Source organism: Nannospalax galili, unplaced genomic scaffold (genome assembly GCF_000622305.1).
Source record: "Nannospalax galili isolate Female #2095 unplaced genomic scaffold, S.galili_v1.0 scaffold693, whole genome shotgun sequence".
Taxonomy (NCBI): domain Eukaryota; kingdom Metazoa; phylum Chordata; class Mammalia; order Rodentia; family Spalacidae; genus Nannospalax; species Nannospalax galili.
The window spans coordinates 574,907-597,345 of record NW_008332653.1 but is presented as its reverse complement, the minus strand read 5'-3'; the positions used below and the strand labels follow the sequence as shown (position 1 = coordinate 597,345).

The 22,439-nt window shown below is 45.5% G+C and overlaps 1 protein-coding gene across 2 annotated transcripts; it reads left to right on the top strand.

Moving 5' to 3' along the window:
• Acp6 (acid phosphatase 6, lysophosphatidic) lies at positions 1–22,175 on the top strand. 2 transcript variants are annotated; one of them, XM_008827573.3, is made up of 10 exons: positions 1–581; positions 7,394–7,522; positions 7,642–7,772; positions 8,075–8,154; positions 13,357–13,444; positions 14,167–14,299; positions 17,626–17,726; positions 19,666–19,761; positions 20,900–21,065; positions 21,988–22,175. In XM_008827573.3, the coding sequence occupies exons 1-10, from the start codon at positions 384–386 to the stop codon at positions 22,123–22,125; spliced, it is 1,260 nt and encodes a 419-aa protein (XP_008825795.1). In that variant the 5' UTR covers positions 1–383; the 3' UTR covers positions 22,126–22,175. The 2 variants fall into 2 exon arrangements, with proteins under 2 accessions (XP_008825795.1, XP_029416726.1); XM_029560866.1 differs by lacking the exon at positions 21,988–22,175 and adding an exon at positions 21,282–21,490.
• The last annotated feature ends 264 nt before the right edge of the window (positions 22,176–22,439 follow it).

Genomic DNA, 22,439 nt, shown 5'->3' with positions numbered 1-22,439 from the left:
ACTTGGGGCAGGTCCTTGGGAGGGTTAGAAGGTGGAAGGGAACTTGGTTATAAAATGTGAAGCCGACTTGCGGGTGTCCCTGGAGCTCCAGCTGCCTAGGCTACCAGTACTTTGGAGGGTGCTGGGACCAGGTTTGAAGTGCAAGTTTAAGGTTCTCGGAGCTGTGCTCGTCCGGCTCCGCCTGCCCCAGGAGCGGCCGACCTCGACGGCGTTTAAACTCCAAGGAGTGCCTTCTGCTCCCACCCGCGCCTCTGCCGGCGCTCGGTCCCCGCCTGGTCGCTGGCTCCAGGGGCTGGATGCGCTTGCCCATCAGTTCCCGCAAACTTCGGGGCTGCTGCTGAGCTCCGGCGCCTGCAGAGCCTTCAGCCTCCCGAGCCGCCAGCATGCGCGTGTGGGCCCCGGTGGGCGTCCTGGCCTCTCTGGTTTACGGCTTCCACCAGCGGCGGGTGGCCCTGGCCGAGCACCGGGCGGCCGGCGGCCAGCGGCCGGTGGCCCGCAGCCTGCTGGAGCTGAAAATGGTGCAGGTGGTGTTTCGACACGGGGCGCGGAGTCCACTCAAGCCGCTCCCGCTGGAGGAGCAGGTGAGAGGCGGGCCGGCGCGGGGACACACTTTGGGGGTTTCACCTCTGGGGGTGGGGGTGGGGTAGGGTGACTGCGGGCCTAGGGCTAGGTCCAGACCTGAGAGAGAGCACTAGACTGGTCCCCAGGCTATAGCCCCGCCAACCTCTTCCAACTCCCCCCCTCACCCCACTCTATCGGTGCATAAACCCTACTTGCTAGGACAGCTCCCAAACTTCCAGTTTGGCTCCTAGGCGGTGTGCCTTTTAAGATGCATAGGAGTCGCCCTGAGGATCTTGTCAAAATACTGATTCTGGTTCCGGGCGTGGAGTTGGGCCACTTTCAGCATTTCTGTTCGTGTGAACTTGAGTACAAGGGTGCTGTGGACCTTGTATGTTACGCTAGTTGTCAAAGAACTACAGAGACCTTTGTAACAGGAGCCACCCTAAGTGGCCTTACAGTGCAGAACCGGTTGGTGTCATTTGGAACAAATCTTGAACAGGTTTTTCTCAGAGGTTGCTGGAGACTATTTGAGATCTCCTGAAGGTTTATTGGTGGCCACGTGCCTGTATCTTGGGATTCTTAACATTTCCATCTTCTTAACCTGTAATGGAAAGGATTTATAGTAGAAAGAAAAATTAAAAATTGTCTTGTCTTGTGGCTATTGTGTCTGAAAAATCTGCTTGGTTTGGTCGGGAGAATTAGAATTAAAGCATAAACAATTAGCTTTTGTTTTAAAGATGATTGCCCTTCGTGCATGTGACCTTTCATATCAGGAAGACCAGTTGAAGAATAGGGAACCACAAATCCCCAGCCAGGCTCCTGTGTCTGTCCACTTACCCTTCGAGTGTGGATGGTGGTCTTCCGGTTTGATGTTGTAGCCCATCAGTTTGTTCAAACTGGTGTTGTAAATATGCTTCGTGATTTTATTTGCTTTCCAGAAACTGTATTGTGTCTTCATATCATGCAACCCCAAATCCACCTTATAAGGGGGGAGCAGGGCAGTCAGTCAAGAAATCATGCCTCCAGGGTACTAATCACACAGCTGCATTTTGGCAGGCACTGAATTCAATGACCAGGTTTCTAGTTAGCCTTTTGAAATAGCATCTGTCTAGTACCAGAACTTCTTTTTGTTTCTTTGATATTTTTTTCCCCATTCCTTACCTGGTGTCTTTAATTTTAGGTCACTACATTTTCATTATTATTGTTTATACACTTAGTCCATATCTTTGTACCCTACCCTTTACCCCCTGTTCTCTATTCTTATTCCAGTGGGCTGGAAAGAGGTATAGGAATATACCCTGTGTTCATGTAGAAGACTAAGCTAATCAGTGGTAGCAGAGAATGAAAGTTTGACTGTCTGGAACTGAGCCTAGTGTGTACAGCACATGAACTTCCTGTATCAACTCCCTGTTGGGGTGGATCCCAGTATAGATCTGGCTTCACTGACTTATGCTGTGTTGAGGGAACTGGAAGAGACAATGTCACGCATCTCATTGCTAGAAAGATGTTCATCACATCACCCTATCCTCATTTAAATCTTTTTAGGGGTTTTCCATGAGCCAGTGAGTGTGTGATGGGTATCTTCTATCTTCTGCCTTTATGGTGAAAGGAGCCATCCTTGCTTAGAATACCAATTTCATTCATCTTTTCTCTGTGTAGCTATGAGTTACAGAGCATGTGATTCCATGGCCTTGCTTTGCAACAGACTTTAGGCTTTAGGCAGATGCTTTTTTTTTCCCCCAGATTTTATTTTATTTTTTATTTGTGTGTGTGTGTGTGTGTGTGTGTGTGTGTGTGTACCAGTGGAGGCCAGAAGAGGGCGTAGGATCCCATGGTGATACAGTTACAGGTGGTTGTGAGCCACCTGGTGGGTGCTGGGAACTGAACTACAGTCTTTCTCAAGAGCTGCGTGCATTCTTAACTATGGAGTCATCTCTCCAGCCCTAGGCAGATGCTTTAGACATGTCCTGTTCTGTAGTACAGAGTTTAGCTCTCCAGCTATCCGTGAAAGTCGTCAGCCTCCTTTGGCTTGTTTCCGGATATCTTCTCTCAGGTTTTTTTCTCAGTATCCATGCTGAATAGCTTTAATGTCAACTTGACACAGTTGGGTTGAGGGAGCCTCAGTTGGGGAATTGCCTTCATTGGACTGGCCTGTGGCCATGTCCTTGGGGCACCTTTGTGATTGTTGAGTGATGTGAGAGGGCCCAGCCCACTGTGGGTGGTGCCATCCCTGGGCAGATGGGCCTGCGTTGCATAAGAAAGCAGGCTGAGCAGGGGCAAGGGGAGCAAGCCAGTAAGCAGTGGTCCTCTATGGCCTGCGCTCCAGCTCCTGACTCCAAGTTCCTGCCCTGAGTTTCTACCTTGGGCTCCCTGATGAACTGTGACCTGGGAGATGTAAGACAAATAAACTGTTTCCTCCCCAAGTTGGTAGTGGTCAGAGTGTTTTGTCACAGCAATGGAGAAACAAACTAAGACAATATCCAATCCCATAGACATGAGTGCTGGCATTTTCTAATCTTTCTGATTTTGTTATTAATTATAGTCTGAACAGACCACCTGGCAACAATTCTCAAACTAAAATTGCCTTTGGTACATTTGCTGGTTTGTGGGTGGTTATACATGAACCCGTGATGAATCAATTGTTTTAGCTCTTTCACAAATCCTCACAAAATAGCATTGTTTGAGTAGTTGTTTTCTTATGACTAGGATAGCAGTTGGGTAAACTGTCTCCCTGAAAGGTTGTGTTTTAAAAATAAAATTATGGAACTTGATTGTCCATTTTTTCCTATCTTTAGACTGGATCTAAATTTACTTTTAAATGAAAACCCTTGATCTTGAAAATTGCTTTCAAGTTTCCCTGATCCCCAGTAGGAAGGTACTTCAACTTTTATAAGATAAAATTCAACATATCCCAGCTCCATTGCTAAGATGTTATGATCTTTATCTGACAATAGGTGAGCCAGGAAGCATGATGTTATGTTGCTTGATTCCTGTCTAGGCTCAGCTTTGAGAAGTGGTATTCAGAAGCATTGCATGAAGGCTGTGCCAGTTCGTTCATTACTCCAGGTTGATGGTTCTTAACCTTGTCAGGAGGTTGAACTCAACTGGGAAAGTTTAAAAAATACCTATGCCTGCATCTTCTAGAGATTCTGATTCGATTAGTACAGTGTCTCCAGGCATTGTGTGAGCTTCTCTTTTCTGTGGTGAATTTTTAGAATTATCTTTTAACTGTGTAGCATTAAAAAGTAGAGACCTCACCCCCGGAAAATCCAGATGTGATTAACCCAGGATGAGGCTCAGGTATTAGCAACCTAAAAAATGTTCTACTGATACCTGGTGAGTAACCAAGGTTTAAATCCATTGCTTCATTCTAAAATGTATAGCTGGAAGTTTTGTTGACTTCTGGGTACTTTCTTCTTTTCTATGAAATGCAGCATATCCATCCCAGTACGGAAGTGCTTTCACTACACTGAGCTATGTTAAGACTCCACTCTGTGGAGGGAATGAGGAGAAACAGCCCAGCAGAACTCATTGCTGTGATGCTGGAAAGATGTTCGTTATATTACTCTGTCTCTTTATGAGGACCCTTGGGAGGAATCTGTCTGTTAGCATTAGAAGTGGTGTGCTTTTCCTGAGTCCTTGCCTTGCTTTTATCTTTAAACTAGTCTAGCTGAGTTCTCCTTTAATATAAAAGCAAGAGAGCTTAGTCCCAGTGTATAAGCCAGGGGTGGTGGTACAGGCCTTTGATCCTAGCACTTAAATTTTATTTATTTTTATTTTCTGTGTATGAGTGTATTGCCTGCATGTATGCAAGTGCACCTGGTACAGTACTCACGGAGGTCAGAAGAGGGAGTTGGATCCCTTGGAACTGGAGTTATAGACAGTTGTCAGCCACCATGTGGGTTCTAGGACTCAAACCTGGGTCCTCTGCAAGAGCAGTCAGTGCTTTTAACTGCTGAGCCATTTCTTGAGCCCCCGAATTGGTTATTTTTAAAAATGAGTATAACAAGTAAGTAAAATGATCAAACTAGCCCCCCCGCCCCATCCTCTAAGACAGGATCTTACTTTGAAGCCTGGACTAGCCTGGAACTCAGTATGTAGCCCAGTTCAAATTTATCTTTATGGCTTGGAAGCTGACCAGCAGAAACAAGGATAACCCCGGGGGGTGGGGGAGGGTATGTATGAAACAGATGCATCATCCATTCTTGGAAATCTGAAATAACATGCTTAGACTCAACACAACTGGGCTTCAAGAATTGTTCCCAGGGAGACACTAAAGACCCTCTGTTGGTGAATGTGCCCAGAGATTACTCAGTGAGACTGCTGACCCTGTGGACCTCTGTGTCAGGTGCTGTGCTGGACATTAACTTAACCACAGTGGACCCCTTAGTGTCAGCTCTGAAGGAGCTCACCCTGGGGTGAAGGAGAGAGATGAAACAGGTTGTAATTACGGGAAGATGGTGAGAGTACTGTGTGCAGGTGCGGTAACTCACTGCAGACCCACCCAAACTGAGCTCAGCTTGCCTGCTGTTCTCTGGGGGACTGCCTACATTCCCTCCTCACATCAGCCACACAAGCTCAAAACCAACGTCATATTTTTCTTTATTCTCCTGCTTGACTTCTGACCAGGCCCCGGAACCAAGTTTTCGTCTACTCACCTGCCAAGTGCAACTCAAGTCGTTCCATTCCAATTGTGACTTGCACTGTTGGCTTTCAAACTACTTGTTGGAAACATGTTCCTTCCAAACTCCTGGGTATGCTGAATGGCTGGGACTTTGGGCTTCTACTTCAGCTGGAGAAACTGCATTTTTTTGTCCTTATATATGCAATTCAGAAGTTCAACTTTACTTGGTATTTGTTAATTTAAAAGTTTGGAAACCATCCTGAGGTCGAGGCAAACATTTTTGCCCTACACATTTCCATCTCTTCTTCACTCGAGTTCTAGCTTGGGCTTGGAAGTGCTGTCCTCTCCTTGTGTACTCCGTAGTCTCAGATACAGACAATGTTGTCTGCACCATCATCATTTCAAATGTCATTCTTTCCATGAAACTTTCCCCGAAGCTGCAGTCAGAAGAGGTCTGTCTTGCCTTTGAGCCATGATAGCCTGTGTCTGGCTTCTTGGTGGGCATGCCCGTGTCTGCTGTGGCAATGCTGCCATTTACATCCATGGCTGACTTCCTCTGCTAAGCTGAAAACCCAGGAAAGGCCAGATCACATTACCTCAAGTTTGGTATCTTTCTCTAGGATCTGGAAGATTATCAGAGCTGTTAATTGTGCCTGTGGTGTGCCAGGCCCTTTTTGGAGCATTCAGACTAGACGGTCAATAGATGATTCCTTCCCTGTTCTCAAGAAGCTGTGTACTGAACAGGACAGACTGTGAAAGGGACTTTCCTGGTGCAGTTTCCTAAAGGTTACCAAAGATAGGCAATGAGATGGCTGTGTGAGCTCAGGGCCATAGCCAGGGCTTCTTGAGTTGTATGGCATGAATGAGTCTTGCTGACCAAAAGAAGGAATAACTCCAGGCAGAAGAGCATGGTACAGAGAGGCCAGGGGGTATGAGAATAGCACTAAAGGAAGTAGAGTTGTGTGGCTTGAGAGTAAGTACAGGGCAGGGGAGAAGTGGTGAGAGGGCCATGATGCTGCTGTGAATCCATGAGGAGCTTTATCCCTGAGAGCTGGGGGCTCAGAATGAGGAGCATTGGCTAACTGTGAAAGAAGGAAGGTGTCTTGCCTGAGGGAAAGGTTATACTGTGACAGTGAGGCAGTGGAGTAGCCAGTGTGAATGACTGTTTTTTTCTAGCCACCAATCAACAGGGTTTGCCTCGGGGATTGGGATAGCAGGGGACCAGAGGTTTAAGTTTGGGGGTCTAGAATTGCAGGTGCATTGAGAGAAACTTAGTAGATTGGGAAGAGGAGCTGGTATATGGATTCGAAGAAGACACTTGTTTTTTTTTAATATATTTTATTTATTATTTTTATTTTATATGTATGCGTGTATTGCCTGCATGTAGGTAAGTGCAGTGTCATGCAATGCCTGTGGAGGACAGAAGAGGGCGTCAGATCCCCTGGAACTGGAGTTACGGACAGTTGTTAGCTGCCATGTGGGTGCTGGGATTTGAACCCGGGTCTTCTGCAAGAACAGTCAATGTTCTTAATCGCTGAGCCATCTCTCCAGCCCCAGAAGACACATGTTTTTAAAATTGACGTCGTCACATCTGTTTTCTGGGTAGTTTGAGCTATGAGATCTGAGGCCACAGGTGATGCTTTGAAAATCGTCCAGTTGAGGCAGGAGCCAGATTACAAGCACAAGGAAGAGGAGAAGGAAAGAAAGGCTTCTATAGATGGCAACTGCTTATTTCAGAAATTGGTTAAGAGTATAGGAAATAGTGATAGTAGTAGTGGATATTAAGCAGAGCCCTAGGGCATCAACACCTAGATTGCTTCCTTAGAAATTCTTACCAGTGTGGTGAGTCACTTTAAGCATATTTAACTCACTGGTTCGCTTATCCACTCATTCACTCACTCACTGAGTATTTGCATGCCGAGCAGTCCTGCCACTTCTCCTCTATAGTCCAGTGGGCTTAATGTGAGAGTAGTGCTGTAACGTTGAGTCCTGGTGTAGCACTAATGGGACTTTGGCTCAGGACACCAAGGCAAAAATCAACATCATTTCTTTCTTTAGTTGGAGGTAGAGTTTACTTTCCTTTCCTTCCACCCCAAGGGGAGGTTGCAGGCTTAGTGTCCAGTGATTCCAGCCATGAATTCCAAGGGTCACAAGGTATGAGTTTCAAAAGTTTTTTAAGCAATATGTTGTTTTTTATGGTCACAACAGGTGGAATGGAACCCCAAGCTTTTAGAGATCCCACCCCAAACTCAGTTTGATTACACAGTCACCAATTTAGCTGGTGGCCCGAAGCCACAGTCTCCTTATGACACTGAATACCATGGGACCACCTTGAAGGTGAGCACTTCCCTGCTCTGGGGAACCTACTGCAGAGCTTCAGCGTTTTTCTCTGGGCTGAGTTGAGTTAGAGAGCCGTTGAGTGTTTCATTCTTCTCTTTCTTTCTGCCTTACTTCAGGGTGGCGTGTTTGCTGGGCAGCTGACCAAGGTGGGCATGCAACAGATGTTTGCCCTGGGAGAGAGACTGAGGAAGAACTATGTAGAAGATATCCCTTTCCTTTCACCGGTCTTCAACCCCCAGGAGGTCTTGTGAGTCACTAGGAAAGGAGATTACACCCAATTTAAAGGTCTTAAGGATTAATAAACCATCCTCACCCCCTACTCACTCAAGGTAGTTTTGGGGATAACTTGCCACAGTGCAGTTAGCCTTATATTGTAAGTTTCTGTGAACAGGTAGTCACTGGAGGTCACACTCAGTAGCCTTTAGGTCCCTTGGGGGCAAGTCCTTCCACAGGGAGGAACCTGGTCTTGAAAGCCTCACGTCTGTACCATTCCCGTATGTTCAGAGTTCTGTGAGCATCTCTGCCTTTTCATTCTCATTTTCCCTTCAGTGTTCGTTCTACCAACATGTTCCGGAATCTGGAATCTACTCGGTGTTTGCTGGCTGGGCTTTTTCAACGTCAGAAAGAAGGTTTGTGTTTGGGTCTGAAAGTCAGCCCCTGTACCAGAGGAGCTGTTTCTTCTCACTTCCAAAGCCCCTCCTTCTGTCTTGATGCCTGTTCTCTTGATCTCTCTGCACATGTGGCTTCTGATTGCTCCTGTTGTGGAGGTCCTTCCCCATCCAGCCTTATGCTGCCCTTGCCAAAATGACCTCCACATGAACAGCACAGAAGCTGCTGGATGTGCCCCTGCCTTCTGAGTTCGCATCTTGGGTTCTACCCAAGGTATAGGGGGCAACCCTATCCAGAATAGTAGTGAGACTCTGCTGAAAAGAAGGGCAGGGGCACACTTAGCTGGGACCCAAGACTGCTGCTACTGCTCTGACTTTGCTGGTAATCCTTAGGTCAACCCAGGTGGTATTAACAGTATTCTGTGTAGCCTTTCTTAGTTGAGAAAGTCAGCAGAGTTTGAGTTTTAACATGTTTGGTCAATGAATATTTGCAATCAGGAACTCTCCAACTTCTAAACTAAGGACTGAATTTCTTATTTCCCTCCCAAATACCTCATAAGAAACAACTTAAGGGGAGAAAGGTTTGTTTTGGGTCATTGTTTCAGAGAGATTGCAGGCTGTCATGGTGAGGGAGGCATGGTGGTGGAAGAAGGAGCATATGGCAGAGGCTCCAGCAGTGGCTGTGGGACTATGAGGTGGTGGGTGTTCACAGTGGGACAGACTGGGATGCAGAGAACATAGGTTGGAGCTAGGGGAAGGTCTAGCTTTTAAAGGTCTACCCCTACTGATCTACCTCTGTCAGCCAGGCCTAATATTGTAAATGCTGCACAGCCTCCCTAAACTTAGCTCCCTACTAAGAGTAAGTGTCCAAAACATACTTCAGATTCAAACCATAACGGGGTCTTTGGCCATCAAATGCAGCTACATTTTTGTCACTTGTAATTGATTCAAAATCACATTTAATCACTCATCTGAGTTTCAAATCATGACCTAACTATTACAATCTAACAGAGATTAAGATACTAAATGGTGCCAGGAGGCAAATATTCCTGTTATTTTGTTAGGTTCTAGAGGTATCTCAAATAAAAATAAAATTTCCATCCAATTTTTAAAAGCAATGGACTTCAGGCCAGAGGAAGTTGCTGTTGCTAATTCTGGCTGAATTAGAGAGTGTGTGTCTAATAAGCCAAGCACAGGAATAATCTGGAATATCTGATCTTCTCAAAGCTCTTCATTTTCTTACCTTCAAAAAGTCAAATATATATCCTTCCCAGAAACACCGAAAGTTCGACTAAGGAAGACAGATAATTCTTGGTGGCCCCTTCTCTACAGATAGGTTACAGACTGAGGATGCCCTGGGTTTCCAGCAGGTAGGGAGGAAGGTGGCATCTTCAGTACCCAGTGGGTGGGACCACCTAGAAGCTCCCTGCTCAGGACCCCAAGGTGTTAGGAGCCTAGTGAGGCTTCTCTCAGAGGTAATTCTATGCCTTTCTTCAGAGTATCCAGTAACTTGAATGGGCCAAAGAACACCAGAAGCTGCCACCATTAACAGAAATAGTGCAACTGCAGATTTGGCTTTAGGAGTGAAGTCCTGGAGAAGAGCCAGAGTTGGCTCTGTGGAAGCTAGAGAGCATCTGACTGTGTGCAGCCAGAGGTTGCCAGTCTGGACAGTCATTTGTTTAACATAGATTTGAGTGCCTACTCAAGTATGTCTATTTTGCACAAACTATAATTCCAACATCCTGACATCAGTAGCAGACTTCTGGTGGATGGCATTTTAGTGGTTGTAGTGCTACCTTGTTGTGTTAGAGGTTTAGGTTCATGGTGGTTTTTCTAATACTTTAAGGATTAGAATATACCAATCATTGCTAAGAACTTTGCACATATTGTTGAACTCTTGTGATAACCATATGAGGAAGATACTGTTCTCTGCTTTTACAGATAAGAGAAGCTCCTGAGGAAGTGTTCCTGAGGAAGTAGCTTCCTCAGGAGCACAGACCTGGTGGATGGTGTAGGTGGGATTCAAACCCTGGCAGTCTGGCTTCAGAAACCATGCTCATCACTGTCATCAGCTGCTCTGAGGACATGTACATCTGTGGTGGGGCATTAATACGAGATGCCATGTTATGTATGGTTATGTCTGAATAAAGACAGTTTGATTCTTAGCATCCGTTTTAGCCAAGAGGGGACCTGAACTGCTCTGAGAACCTGTTCCTTTTGGAATTCTCTTGGAACTGTGCTCTCAAACAAAGGCCTTCATCTCTCTTTATTGAAAATATATGTCCAGCATGAAATGGGGAAGGAAAAGTGGACCCTTATCAGAGGGCTTTTCCTTTCTGAGCACTACTGACCTAGGACAGTAGTATACACCACCGCAAACAGATACTATCAATTTAATCCCTCCTGTCATTTGCAACACAAGTAGGATAATCTGTTGCTTTCAATAGCTATCCACTCAAGCAGGGTGTGATGGCTCACATCTTTAGTCCCAGCACTCAGGAGGCAGAGGCAGGCAGATCTCTGTGAGAGCGAGGCTAGCCTGTTCTACACGGAAACCCTGTCTCAAAAAGACCAAAAAGAGGGAGTGGAGAGATGGCTCAGAGGTTTTTAAAAGCACTGGCTGTTCTTGTACAGGACCCAGGTTTGATTCCCAGCACCCACATGGCAGCTAACAACCATTCACAGGGGATTCAATGCCCTCTTCTGACCTTTGCAGGCATTGCATGATACAGGTGCACTTACACACATGCAGACAATATACTCATACACATAAGATTAAAAATAATAAATATATTTTAAAATTTTTTAAATGTTTTAAGTTTATTTTTATTTTTTATGTGTATGAGTGTATTGCCTGCATGTGTGTAAGTGTACCTATGTCATTGAATGTCCATGTTGGTCAGAAGAGAGTGTCAGATCCCCTAGAATTGGAGTTACGGGCAGTTGTTAGCTGCCATGTGAGTGCTGGGAATCAAACCCAGGTCCTCTGCAAGAGCAGTCAGTGCTCTTGACTGCTGAGCCATCTCTCCAGCCCCTAAAAATAATAAATAAAATATTTTGTTAAAAGACCAAAAAAAAAAAGAGAGAGAGAAACCAAATAAACAAATATCCACTGAGCTTACTTAATATGCAAAACACACACACACACACACACACACACACACACACACACACACATTATAGGTCAGGGGCAAGGAAGGGTCATGAGGGATTAAAGCTATCTGTTTAGGTTACAAGAGGAACCCAAAGTCTAGTAGGCTCGCTTACATTATAAATAAGCTGAAAAAGTATTAAATGGTCTCAAAACATAAGATTAACTTTTTGATTGCAAGATTAGGTAAAAGTCCAGAGCTTGTCTATATTATAAAAGTTATTCCCACACTGGGGAGTCTGGAGAGGGTCTTTGATAGTTTCGATCTGTTCTTTTATTATTATTTTTTAATTTATTGATGTATGTGTCCACATGTGCACATATTCATGCACCTATATCATGGTACACATGTGGAGGTCAGAGGATAACTTGTGTGAGTCTTTTCTCCTTCCCCCATATGGGTTCCAGAGATTGGTGTAAGTGCCTTTACCCACTGAACCTTCTTGTCAGCCCTTTTTGAGACAGGGTCTCCTTGTAGCTCCAGCTGGCCTGGAACTCACTGTATAGACCAGGCTGGCTTCAGTTTCACAGAGATCTGCTTCTGCCTCCTGAGTGCTGGGATTAAAAGCGTGTACCACCATGCCTGGCTTCATTTTTTTGTTTTTTGAAACAGTCTCATGTATTCCAAACTGGTCTCAAATTTACTGTGTAGTAGAAGTTAGTCTTTAATTCCTGATCCCTCTGTCTCCACTTTCCAAGTGCTCGGATGATAGATATGTGCTACCGTGTCCAGCCTTAGTCTGTTCTTTTCAAGCATGTCCTGCAGAACCCCAGAATTATTCAGAGGGATCACAGGAACTACAGAAAGCAAAGGACATGCAAGTAGGCTATGCTTTGGACCCCACCTTGGAGACACTAGCCCCTTTTCTGTATTATGTTAGATAGTAGTGGGTTCGGAAAGGTTCTGCTGCTTTAAAACAATTGAAAATCACAGATGAAGTTCTACCCACTTTGATTTACACATGAGTCCCTGAGAGGAGAAATGACAGCCCAGGGCAGCCCCGCTGGTTAGGTGTGATTCAGCTGATTTTCAGTCTGGTTTCCTTCTGTCTAGATTGACAAAGTGTATGCGAATTTGAGTATACCAGTAGAGTTACCATAGCTACTGTTAAGTTCCTGGGGTTCTAGCTATAATTCATTTGAGGATAAATAGCTCTTTGGGATTTACCAAATTACTCTGTGGCTTGGCCTCTGATTCTAAATTACTGCTTATAAGGAAGCTGTTTCTTTCCCCATCAGGCCTGAACTGTGTGGAAAGAGAACCTGCTACAGGCCCTCACCTTTTCTAGTATAAAGACAGAGTAGGGGAAGGTATTAGAACATCTTTGGACATCAATAGGAGAGGGTAGGAATACTTGTGAGCTTTCAGTCACAGCAGTATTGTTTATAGTCTAATCTTTGGTTCTTAGTAATTCTTCTAGAAGGTTTACTTGTATTTGGGGCAGAGCTATGTGGTCTGAGAGAATTATGGTCTTGTGATAAGTCACTTTATTGGCCTATAGGAATTGAACTTTGTGAAGCCACAAGAAAATCCACTTCTCTCTTTTTTTTTTTTTTTGGTCTTTTTGAGACAGGGTCTCCCTGTGACCCCAGCTCATCTAGAACTTGCTGTGTAAACCAGGCTGGCCTTGAACTCACAGAGGTCCACCTACCTTTGCCTTCTGAGTGCTGGGGCTAAAGGTATGCATCACCATGCCCAACTAAGATAACCTACTGCTAATGATGGCAGAGACAACGTTCTTTAGTAGAACTGTTGCTGGTGATGTTTCAGGCAGGGAGTTTGGGGAGTGAGTCAGGGAATTGCTGATGTAATCCAGGTCTGGACCTGTTCTAGTCTGTTTGTGGCCCAGTAAGAGGCCGTGTGCTAGACAGAACAAAGCTGCTGTTTTCTCCAATGCTTGGACATAGGGAAGCTGGGCAGGGCCAGGGCATGTCGAAGGCATTCTTTGTCCTTCTAGAGTGACCTTGTAATCTGTCTCTTGGATCAGCTGTGTACACACAGAAGGAGGAAGTGGGTCTTGGAAGAGTGAGCTGAGACCCCTTTCTGTTTGTGCTTCCTGTCTTCCTTCTAGGACCCATTGTCATCCACACGGATGAGGCAAGCTCTGAAGTCTTGTATCCCAACTACCGGAACTGCTGGGGCCTGAGAGAGAAAACCAGGTGACAGGCTTTTCCAGTCTTTACTGACCGACTGCTTGTGCTGAGCACTGGCCCAGCTCACCAGCTTGGGATAAGGAATGGTGGGGGCGGGGCAGTAAATCACACTCAGGTCTGACTTCAGCTGTCTAGGAAGTAAAGTTTTTTGCTCATAGTGGCAGGTATGAAGCCACACACTGGGCTTGACAGATGGCTTTGCAGGCATCCATGAATGGGGCTGTCCTCCAACAACTTTGGGATCCAGGGTGGGCGAATGAAGAAACTTGCGGGTTAAATGAAAGGTGGTCAAGTCAGTCATCAATCTGCAAACCCCTGGTGTAAGCACAGGAAGACTTCATATCTCTGACACTAATGTGCTGCTGTGGTGGGCTGTTTGGGTTGGGCTGCTGAGATTTTCCTGTGCTCAGGTATTTCTGAGCTGCACTGAGACAGTGTTCCAGAGAACAAAGAGCAAACAGAATACTGTTTTCAGACAGATCAAGGGCACACATTGCTTTTGTTATAATTTTGAGAGTAGGATTTGAAAAATCTAGGCTTTTATTCTAATTCTTGCTGACTTAAAAGGTTCATTCTTGGAGCCTTAATTTACTTATCTGTAAAATGGAGGTAATAGTTATGTTGTAAGAATTAAATGGAATCACAAATGCTGAATAAAATACGTTTTGTAAATTACTGATCACTCTACAATAGTAATATACTGACCTGCTTTTTGGTTTTTTTGGCAGAGGCCGGAAAAAGGCTGCTACTTTGCAGCCAGGGATCTCAGAAGATTTGGAAAAGGTGAAGGCTGGGGCGGGCATCAATGGTAGTGACGAAGTGGACTTCTTTGTTCTCCTGGACAACGTGGCTGCTGAGCAGGTGGGATAATGGTTTCCCCTGGGTTCTGGGTTTGGGGAGCTATGGATGGGCCCTTGGGAGGGCTGCCTCCTCGCTAGAACTGACCCGAGGGTCTCTGGTTTGCAGGCTTTCATGATAAGATTTACAGATGGGATAGATGTGGGGACTGAGTGACAGAGAGCACCTTGATGAGGACAATCAGAGAGGATGCCTCACTCAGGAACACAGCCATTTAGCTCTAGATCAGTTTCTGGAAGCTTGTTCTCAGAATACCTGAGATCTGAGCACATGTGTTTGGGAGGATGGGATTATGACTAGAGAGGAATGCTAATTTTACACATGTCATTTTTTGAGGCAGGGTCTCTCACTGGCCTGGAGCTTACCAAGTAGGCTAGGCTGGCTGGCCAGCAAATTCCAAGGATCCACTATCTCTCTGCATCTGCCACACCTGGCTTTTTTATTTTTAAAATTTTTTAAAATTTATTTTATGCATATGAATGTTTTACCTGCATGTATATAAGTGTACCTTTGTCATGTAATGCCTGTGGAGGCCAGAGGAGGGTGTCTGATCCCCTAGAACTGGAGTTACAGGTGGTTGGTAGGCACCACATGGGTGCTGGGAACTGAACCTGGGTCTTGTGCAAGAACAGCCAGTGCTCTTAACCACTGAGCCATCTCTCCAGCCCCACATATGGCTCTTTAACCTGGGTTCTGGAGAGTGAACTCAAGTCCACATGCTTGGATGCCAAGCACGTTATCAGCTGAGCTATCTCCCCAGTCCAAGTTTTATTTTTTTGTGTCAAGGTCTATTCTAGTTTGGTTTCAATTGCTGTGACCAGTCTGACCAAAACCAACCTGGGGAGGAAAGGGCTTATTTGGCTTTCAAGCACAGTCCATCATCAAGGGAAGCCACGTCAGGAACTCAGAGCAGAAACCTGGAGCACAGACCATGGAGGCATGCCACTTACTTTACTGGCTTGCTCCTCTGGCTTATGCTCAAACTCCTTTCTTATACAATTTAGGTCCACCTGCCCAGGGGTGTGTCTTAGTTTGTTTCTTCATTGCTGTGACAAAATACTCTGACCACTACCAACCTAGGGAGGAAAGGATTTATTTAGCTTACATATCCCAGGTCATAGTTCATCCAGGAGCCCAAGGTAGGAACTCAGGGCAGGAACCTGGAGGCTGGAGCACAGGCCATGAAGGAATGCTGCTTACTGGCTTGCTCCCCTGGCCTCTACTCAGCCTGCTTTCTTATGCAACACAGGCCCACCTGCCCATGGGTGGCACCACCCACAGTGTACTGGACCCTCCCACATCACTCATCAAGAAGATGCCCCTCAGACATGGCCACAGGACAGTCCAATAGAGGAAATTCCTCAATTGAGGCTCCCTCAACCCAGGTGTGTCAAGTTGACACTAAAGCTATCCAGCACAGGGTGGCACTGCCCAAAGGGGACTGGGCACTCCCACATCAAAATGCCCCACAGACATGGCCACAGGCCAGTCCAGCTGAGGCTCCTTCAACCCAGGTATGTCAAGTTGACAAATAAGGCTATCCAGTACAGGGTCTAATTATGTAGCACAGATGATCTCCAACTTTCTATGTAACCCACAACTAACCTCAATCTCACACTATTCTCCTGCCTCAGTCTCTTGAGTGCTAGAATTACAGGTGTGTGCCAACATGCCCTCCTTGTAAAGTCTACATTTGGCATCCTTAGGGTCTAAATATTATGGGATCCATACAGATTGTATCACCTTTTAGAGAGCTTATAAGTGTGTCAGCATATTAAAACAATCTAAGCTAGGTGTGGTGATGCATGTCTATAATCCTAGTGCTCAGGAGGCTGAAAGCAAGAGACTTAAAAGTTGGAGACTAGCCTGGACTACATAGTGATATCCTGTCTCAAAAAAACATATATATAAGAAAATCTTGAGCCAGTAAGATGGCTCAGTGGGCAAAAGCATTTGCCACCAAGCCTGACAACCTCTTTGATCCCTAGAACCACATAGTGGAAGGAGAGAACTGACAAGTTGTTCTCTGATCGCCATACCCATGCCATGGCAGGCATATGTGCACATCTACAAATATGTGCACACACACTAAATAAATAAATAGGTGCACATATACACAAACACGTGCACATACACTAAGTAAATAAATGTGAAAACAAGTTTTTTAAAATCTGAGATTTGGGGGCTGGAGAGATGGCTCAGTGGTTAAGAGCAGTGGCTGCTCTTGCAGAGGACCCAGGTTGAGTTCCCAGCACCCACATGGTGGCTAACAATAGTAACTCCAGTTTCTGGGAATCTGATGCTCTCTTCTGACTTCGATAGGTATAGCACACATGGGTGTACTTACATATATGCAGACAAAACAGTCATGCACATAAAATAAAAATATAAATAAATTTAACAATTTGAGGTGTCTGGGGCTGGAGAGATGGCTCAGTGGTTAAGAACACTGGTTGTTCTTGGAGAAGACCCAGGTTTGAATCCCAGCACCCACATGGCAGCCAACAACTGTCCATAACTCCAGTCTCAGGGGATCCGACAACCTGTTCTGACCTCCGCAGGCATTTCACGACACAGATGCGCTTACCTACATGCAGGCAATACACACATACACATAAAATAAAAATAATAAATAAAATAAAAAAAAATCTGCCATGTCTATAATAAACCTGGTTAATTTCTTAGTCTGTTTTTCTCAAAATTAATTTAGCTATAGAATAGTTTTATGTACTAAATACATTGTGTATATTACATTTTATGGAACACATAACATTTTATGTAATAGGCACATATTACATATTAAAAGTATATATGTATCATAATTCATGTAATAAAGAATATCACACAGTCAGAATGCGTCTGTAGATTCTAAGGTCAGGTACTCAAAAGCAGAGCAGGATCTTTTTCCTTCTCATAAAAATGACAGTGTGCCCCAAAGGCATAAATGTGCCTTGTGCTTATATGTAACAAATTTAAGGCTATATGGCAAGGTATAAAGTATTTATGTGGCATACATCTTAAAAATCATTTTAGGGGAAATGAAAATAAAATGAATTTGGGTGAATTCTTTTACTTGTATTATATTATTTTTTTTAAGTTAAAGATTATTTATTAAAAAACCTGGAGTGGACGGGAGCCATCAGAAAAGGATGTAAAACAATTTTAAGAATTCTGGCCTACAGATTTTGAGGAATGCAGAGTTTCAGAGAGCCTTGGGGTCATAGCCTCCTCAGGAGGATACGGCTTTGCAGATTTAGTGGAAGCTGATTGCCTGCCAGGCTCAGTGTGGGAAAAGCATTTTCCTCTAACACTGCTGACGGCCCTTTCAGGTGCACAGCCTCCTGAGCTGTCCCGCCCTGAAGAGATTCGCACAGGTGATTGAGCAGAGAGCTGTGGACACAGCCTTGTACATCCTGCAACAGGAAGACAGGTGAGGGGCCTCTTTGGTGTTAGCACCAAGTCACACTTGGTCAGACCTTCAAGTTTGTGAGGAGGAGGGTCCATCAGGCCCTCTCACCTGGCAGCTGGCATCTCTGTGTGAAGAGGTGAAACAGCTCAGCTAGACTACCTTCTGGCCCACAGCCTTACTTCAGAGTTGAGGCTGGTGACCTGAGACCTCCCACTGCACAGGGGGAGCCACCACCTGACTCTTCACTGGCTCTTTGTTACCCTTTCCTTTCACTGTACTTTTCAAAAGATTGGGATAGAGGGAGCAAAGGAAGAATGATTATTTTGTACTCAAGGTACAATTTGCAAATAAATTCCCATTCTCATTGTGTTATAGGTATTATTTATTATCTGATGCTTTGTGGATAAAGAAACTGGAAAGAATCTACAAAGCCCTGGTTTGATTCCCTAGCACTGCTTTAAGGAGAAAAAGGAGGTGGGGGCTGGACTGAGAGAGATTGGGGCTCATTTCGCAAGTGGTAGAGCTAGGGCTTGGCCCCAGACACCAGGTGCTCTCACCAGTCGTCCTGTGTTTGCTGGTTCTTGGGATTCTGCTGTAGAATACTTACTTGTTGCTTTTTCTGATTAGGAGCATTCCATTTCCACTAAGAATAGGTAACTTTCAAACAGTTAAGGTGGGAAGGGGAAATAGTCCTGGGAAAGGTGGGATATGTGTGTGTTGGGGGAGAGGGCAGCTAATGTTTCAAGAATTTGCAGGGCCTCTTGCATAAGAAAAGAGCCCCTGTTAGCATTGGCAGAGTCAGCATGCCCATTTGTACACTAGCCTAGGGCATCCTGAAATTCACAGTGAAGTCTGGGTTGGCTGGCTGTGCATCTGGAAGGGGTATGCTGCATGCAGTGGCTGCCTCCGCCTCATCCGTTCTCAACATTCCTTTAATTATGAAGGTGGCAGTTTTTAAAATTGATCTAAACCATCATGTCAGCCTTGTTCTTTGGGAGATTGAGTCCTAAGAGTGTTTTTTGTTTCAGTTTTTGAACCCTTACCCCTAAAAAGTGAGAGGCGCACACACAGATAAATTGTTTTCTTGCCACCTCCCATCTTTGTTTTGCTCAGTACTGAGGGACCATGTGCTTTGAGTTCAGTCGTCACCTGTGGTGGTGAGATGACAAGCCAAGGATGGAAGCAATGGAGCTGCAAAGCCAACCTGAGAAAGTAGTTCTGCTCTTCCCAAGTTAAATAAAGAATATGTAAATAAGTGTCTTTATGAGCTCAAGTCCAAAAGGTGCAGAGGCAGCACACAGGAGATGACTTGGGAGGTCGGCCTTCTGATTGCTTTTCTAAGGACCTTTGGGAATTACCGGTTATTACCCCTCTGTCCTTCCCAGCATTGTTCTTTCACTCCTTAAGGCTTTGTTCTTTATCATTTTACATTTGTTCATTTCGTGTGTGCGTGTGTGTGTATGTGTGTGTGCGTGTGAATGTGTGTGTATGTGTGTGCACGCATGTGTGTGCGTGTGTGTGTGAATGTATGTGTGTGCGCGTGTGTGTAGGGCAGAGGGCAACTCTTGTGAGTCTGTTCTCGTCTCCTATGTGAGTTTTGGGTCAAACTCAGGCCATCAGGCTTGGCAGCAAGCACCTTTGCCCTGAGCCATCTTGCCAGCCTAAAGCCTAGATCTTCATAATTGAGCTCAGTTCCACCACTTGCTCTCCAAATGTGCCCCTTAGCTGTGTTCATGGTGTATATGTATCCTGGTGTTTCTGTTATCGGAAGTCTTTGTTCACAGAGAATGCTCTGGCTTGATGCAAAGCCTTTTCTCCTGCCCATCACTGCACCCCCTGTATTACCTGTCTTTTTCTCTGCTCCATCTGACTGGGCTCTTGGGACCTAGGGAGCGGAACTGACACCTCTCCCAAGTGCTGAGTGCCTGCCGGGTGCTTAAATGTTACTCACTTTTCACAGGGAAAGTATCCAGATGGCAGTTGGCCCATTCTTACATGTGCTGAAGGGAAACCTGCTGAACACTGTGGACCCTGCCACCCCGCCCAACAAGACCAGGTACCAGGCACAGTGGCTACTTTGTACCACCAAGGGCTTTGGGGTACAGGGAGGGGCCCCAGGGGTATGGAGCAGGAACCAGGGAGTCAGCAGCTACAAGTATGTTTTCAAGGCCATGAGTCCCCAAGAAGCTCACAGCCTTTTCACTGCCTTTTTGCTATTGCTTTCCTGCCATGTTGTTTAGTAAAATAAGAGTCCTAAATGTATTTCTCCTAAATGTGTTTCCTGAAGATGAATCTTTGTTTTAGCTAGATGTCCCTTATCTTGTAGAAGGAGAGAGAGAGAGAGAGAGAGAGAGAGAGAGAGAGAGAGAGAGAAGGTTAAGAAGAAAAGGATAAAGGGACAGAGGGAGGGAAGGAGAACTTCCATGTAGCTAGAAACTCACTGGTATGAGAGGTGCAGGGAACAGAAGTGAAATAGAAACTGTCTAGAGGTTTGGGCGGAATTTCTAGCAGTAAACCATACAGTGCCCCTCCTTCTCTGTCACAGCACCTGCCTGACGCCACTTCCTGCCTTTTGCTACCTTCCTTGCCATTCTCTGCCTTGTACCTGAAGGACCTGCAGCATCTAATGCTAGTCTCCTATGTTGAGGGTCAGTAAGACCTTTAATCATTCTGAAGAGACAGCTACTGGCACCAGGCAGACAGACTTTATTATTGACTGGAAAATGTTTTAAGGATCAATCCAGCTTATTATTCTTTTGGAATGAATTTATTTTTCTGAAACCGCAAGCTTCCCTGCTAACAAGGAGCAGAGGTTACCCCACTGCACTTGTGTAGCTGAGAATGGGAGGAACATTCGTCATGGGTGGCCAGAATCCAAGAAAGATAGGTAGACCTGAGTTGCTGTGCTGTTTCTCCCTTGAGACTCACCCACCCCTGGGGTGGGGGGGGGACGGTATTGAGTGGGTGGGACAGAGGAGGCAAGGAGAATTACTCCAGGGGGCCCTTCTCCTTGAGATCCTAAGAGTAGGAACAAGAGTTCTCCCCAGCATCTGTGTCAGAAAGTTTCATACCAGGCTCAACTGACTGCTCTCCATCTTGCTTCTGAGGCAAGAGTTTTTCACTCGGGAGACAGGCAGCATCCTGGCCAGGAGTGCTGAGGCAAAAAATTATGGATAACTGTTTCTTTCTTGCAGAAAGCTGTACCTCTATGCAACTCATGATGTAACGCTCATGCCTCTCCTAATGGCCCTGGGGATCTTTGACCACAAATGGCCTCCATTTGCAGTTGACCTGACCATGGAACTCTACCAGCACCAGGAATCTAAGGAATGGTTTGTGCAAGTCTATTACCATGGAGAGGTAAGATCTCCAAGGTGGAAGTGGTTGCTGGCTAGGCGCCCAATTAATTTAATGCCGGATGTCTCTTCTCAGGCCCAGTGAGGTCTCCAGTGATAGCCTCAGTTGTCTGAAGTCTGTAGGGTGACTCACAACTGCAACCCAAGTCTAGGACAGAGGCCTGCATTTGATAGCAGGGTACAATGGGGGCTGATTGCAGTTCTGTTTACATACTCCTAGGACCAGGACTGTTCTTCTCCTGAGAGTCTCAGCAAGCTAAACATCCTGACTGTGAGGCCCATTTTGGGGAAGTAGCAGGTGTCGTTTGGAGGTGATGTAGTACACATCACTTTTATGTGGGGGTAGTCTTTTTGAGAAAAGGTCTCCTTATAGCCCCAACTGGCCTGGAATGCTCTATATAGACCAGGCTGCTCTTGTTCTCACAGAGATCTGCCTGTCTCTGCCTGGGATTTAAGGCCTGTGCCGCCGCCACCACCACCACCATGCCTGGCTTACTGTCAGCATCTTGACATCTTGGCTGCTTCATCATTGTTGATGTCCAGGAAAGAGACTGAGCACTCTCCAGGGATGAGTACTAGAACTCTCCTGGCTCAGAGCTAGAACTTGACTGAGTCTTCCCAGTCAATTCAACAAGCATTTCTTTAGTGTCTTTTATAAGCAGCATGTGATGCTTTTTAATCTGGAAGCTTATGGGGTAGTGGTGCCTTCCTGTCTGTTAAATGTGTGCTGACACCATACTGTTTGGGTGAGACTACTGGACCCATCTGAAGACAGCAGAGTGTTGGAGTCCCTGTGCACCTGCTGAGTTTTGAGGGTTGGAGTCCCTGTGCACCTGCTGAGTTTTGAGGGTTGGAGTCCCTGTGCACCTGATGAGTTTTGAGGGTTGCAGTCCCTGTGCATCTGATGAGTTTTGTTTCTTCTGTAGGAGCAGGTGCCAAGAGGTTGCCCGGAGAAGCTCTGTCCACTGGACAAGTTCTTGAATACCATGTCAGTTTATACTGTAAGCCCAGAAAAATATCACACACTCTGCTCCCATGCTCAGGCAAGAGAACTCAGAGAGTGACTGGTTTATGTGAATAAGTTGATTTTTAAATAAAGTGCCTTTATACAATACCTCCAGTTTGGTATATGTGTTTAGGGTGGAGAGGAACAAGAGTTAAAGTACTCCAATGTAAGGTAAGGATGCTTCCTTTCTGTGTGTATAGCAAGGTCTCTTTCTGAAAGGAAAAGGTGTTTTCTCAAAGAAAAAAGGTTGAAACCAAAGGGATACTTTTGTGATGTGATTTCTAAAGTCAGAGCGTCTGTGACTCAGCATGACCCTGGAGAACTGTGGTGCTTTGAGGCTTCAGCTCTTTTCTTCTGTCAGCTTCACTGAGG

Coding starts and splice junctions, on each gene's coding strand:
- Acp6 (XM_008827573.3), top strand. CDS start 384: ATGCGCGTGTGGGCCCCGGTGGGCGTCCTGGCCTCTCTGGTTTACGGC. Junction 7,773..8,074: donor TTCAACCCCCAGGAGGTCTT/GTGAGTCACTAG, acceptor TTTTCCCTTCAG/TGTTCGTTCTACCAACATGT. Junction 13,445..14,166: donor GGCCTGAGAGAGAAAACCAG/GTGACAGGCTTT, acceptor TTTTTTTGGCAG/AGGCCGGAAAAAGGCTGCTA.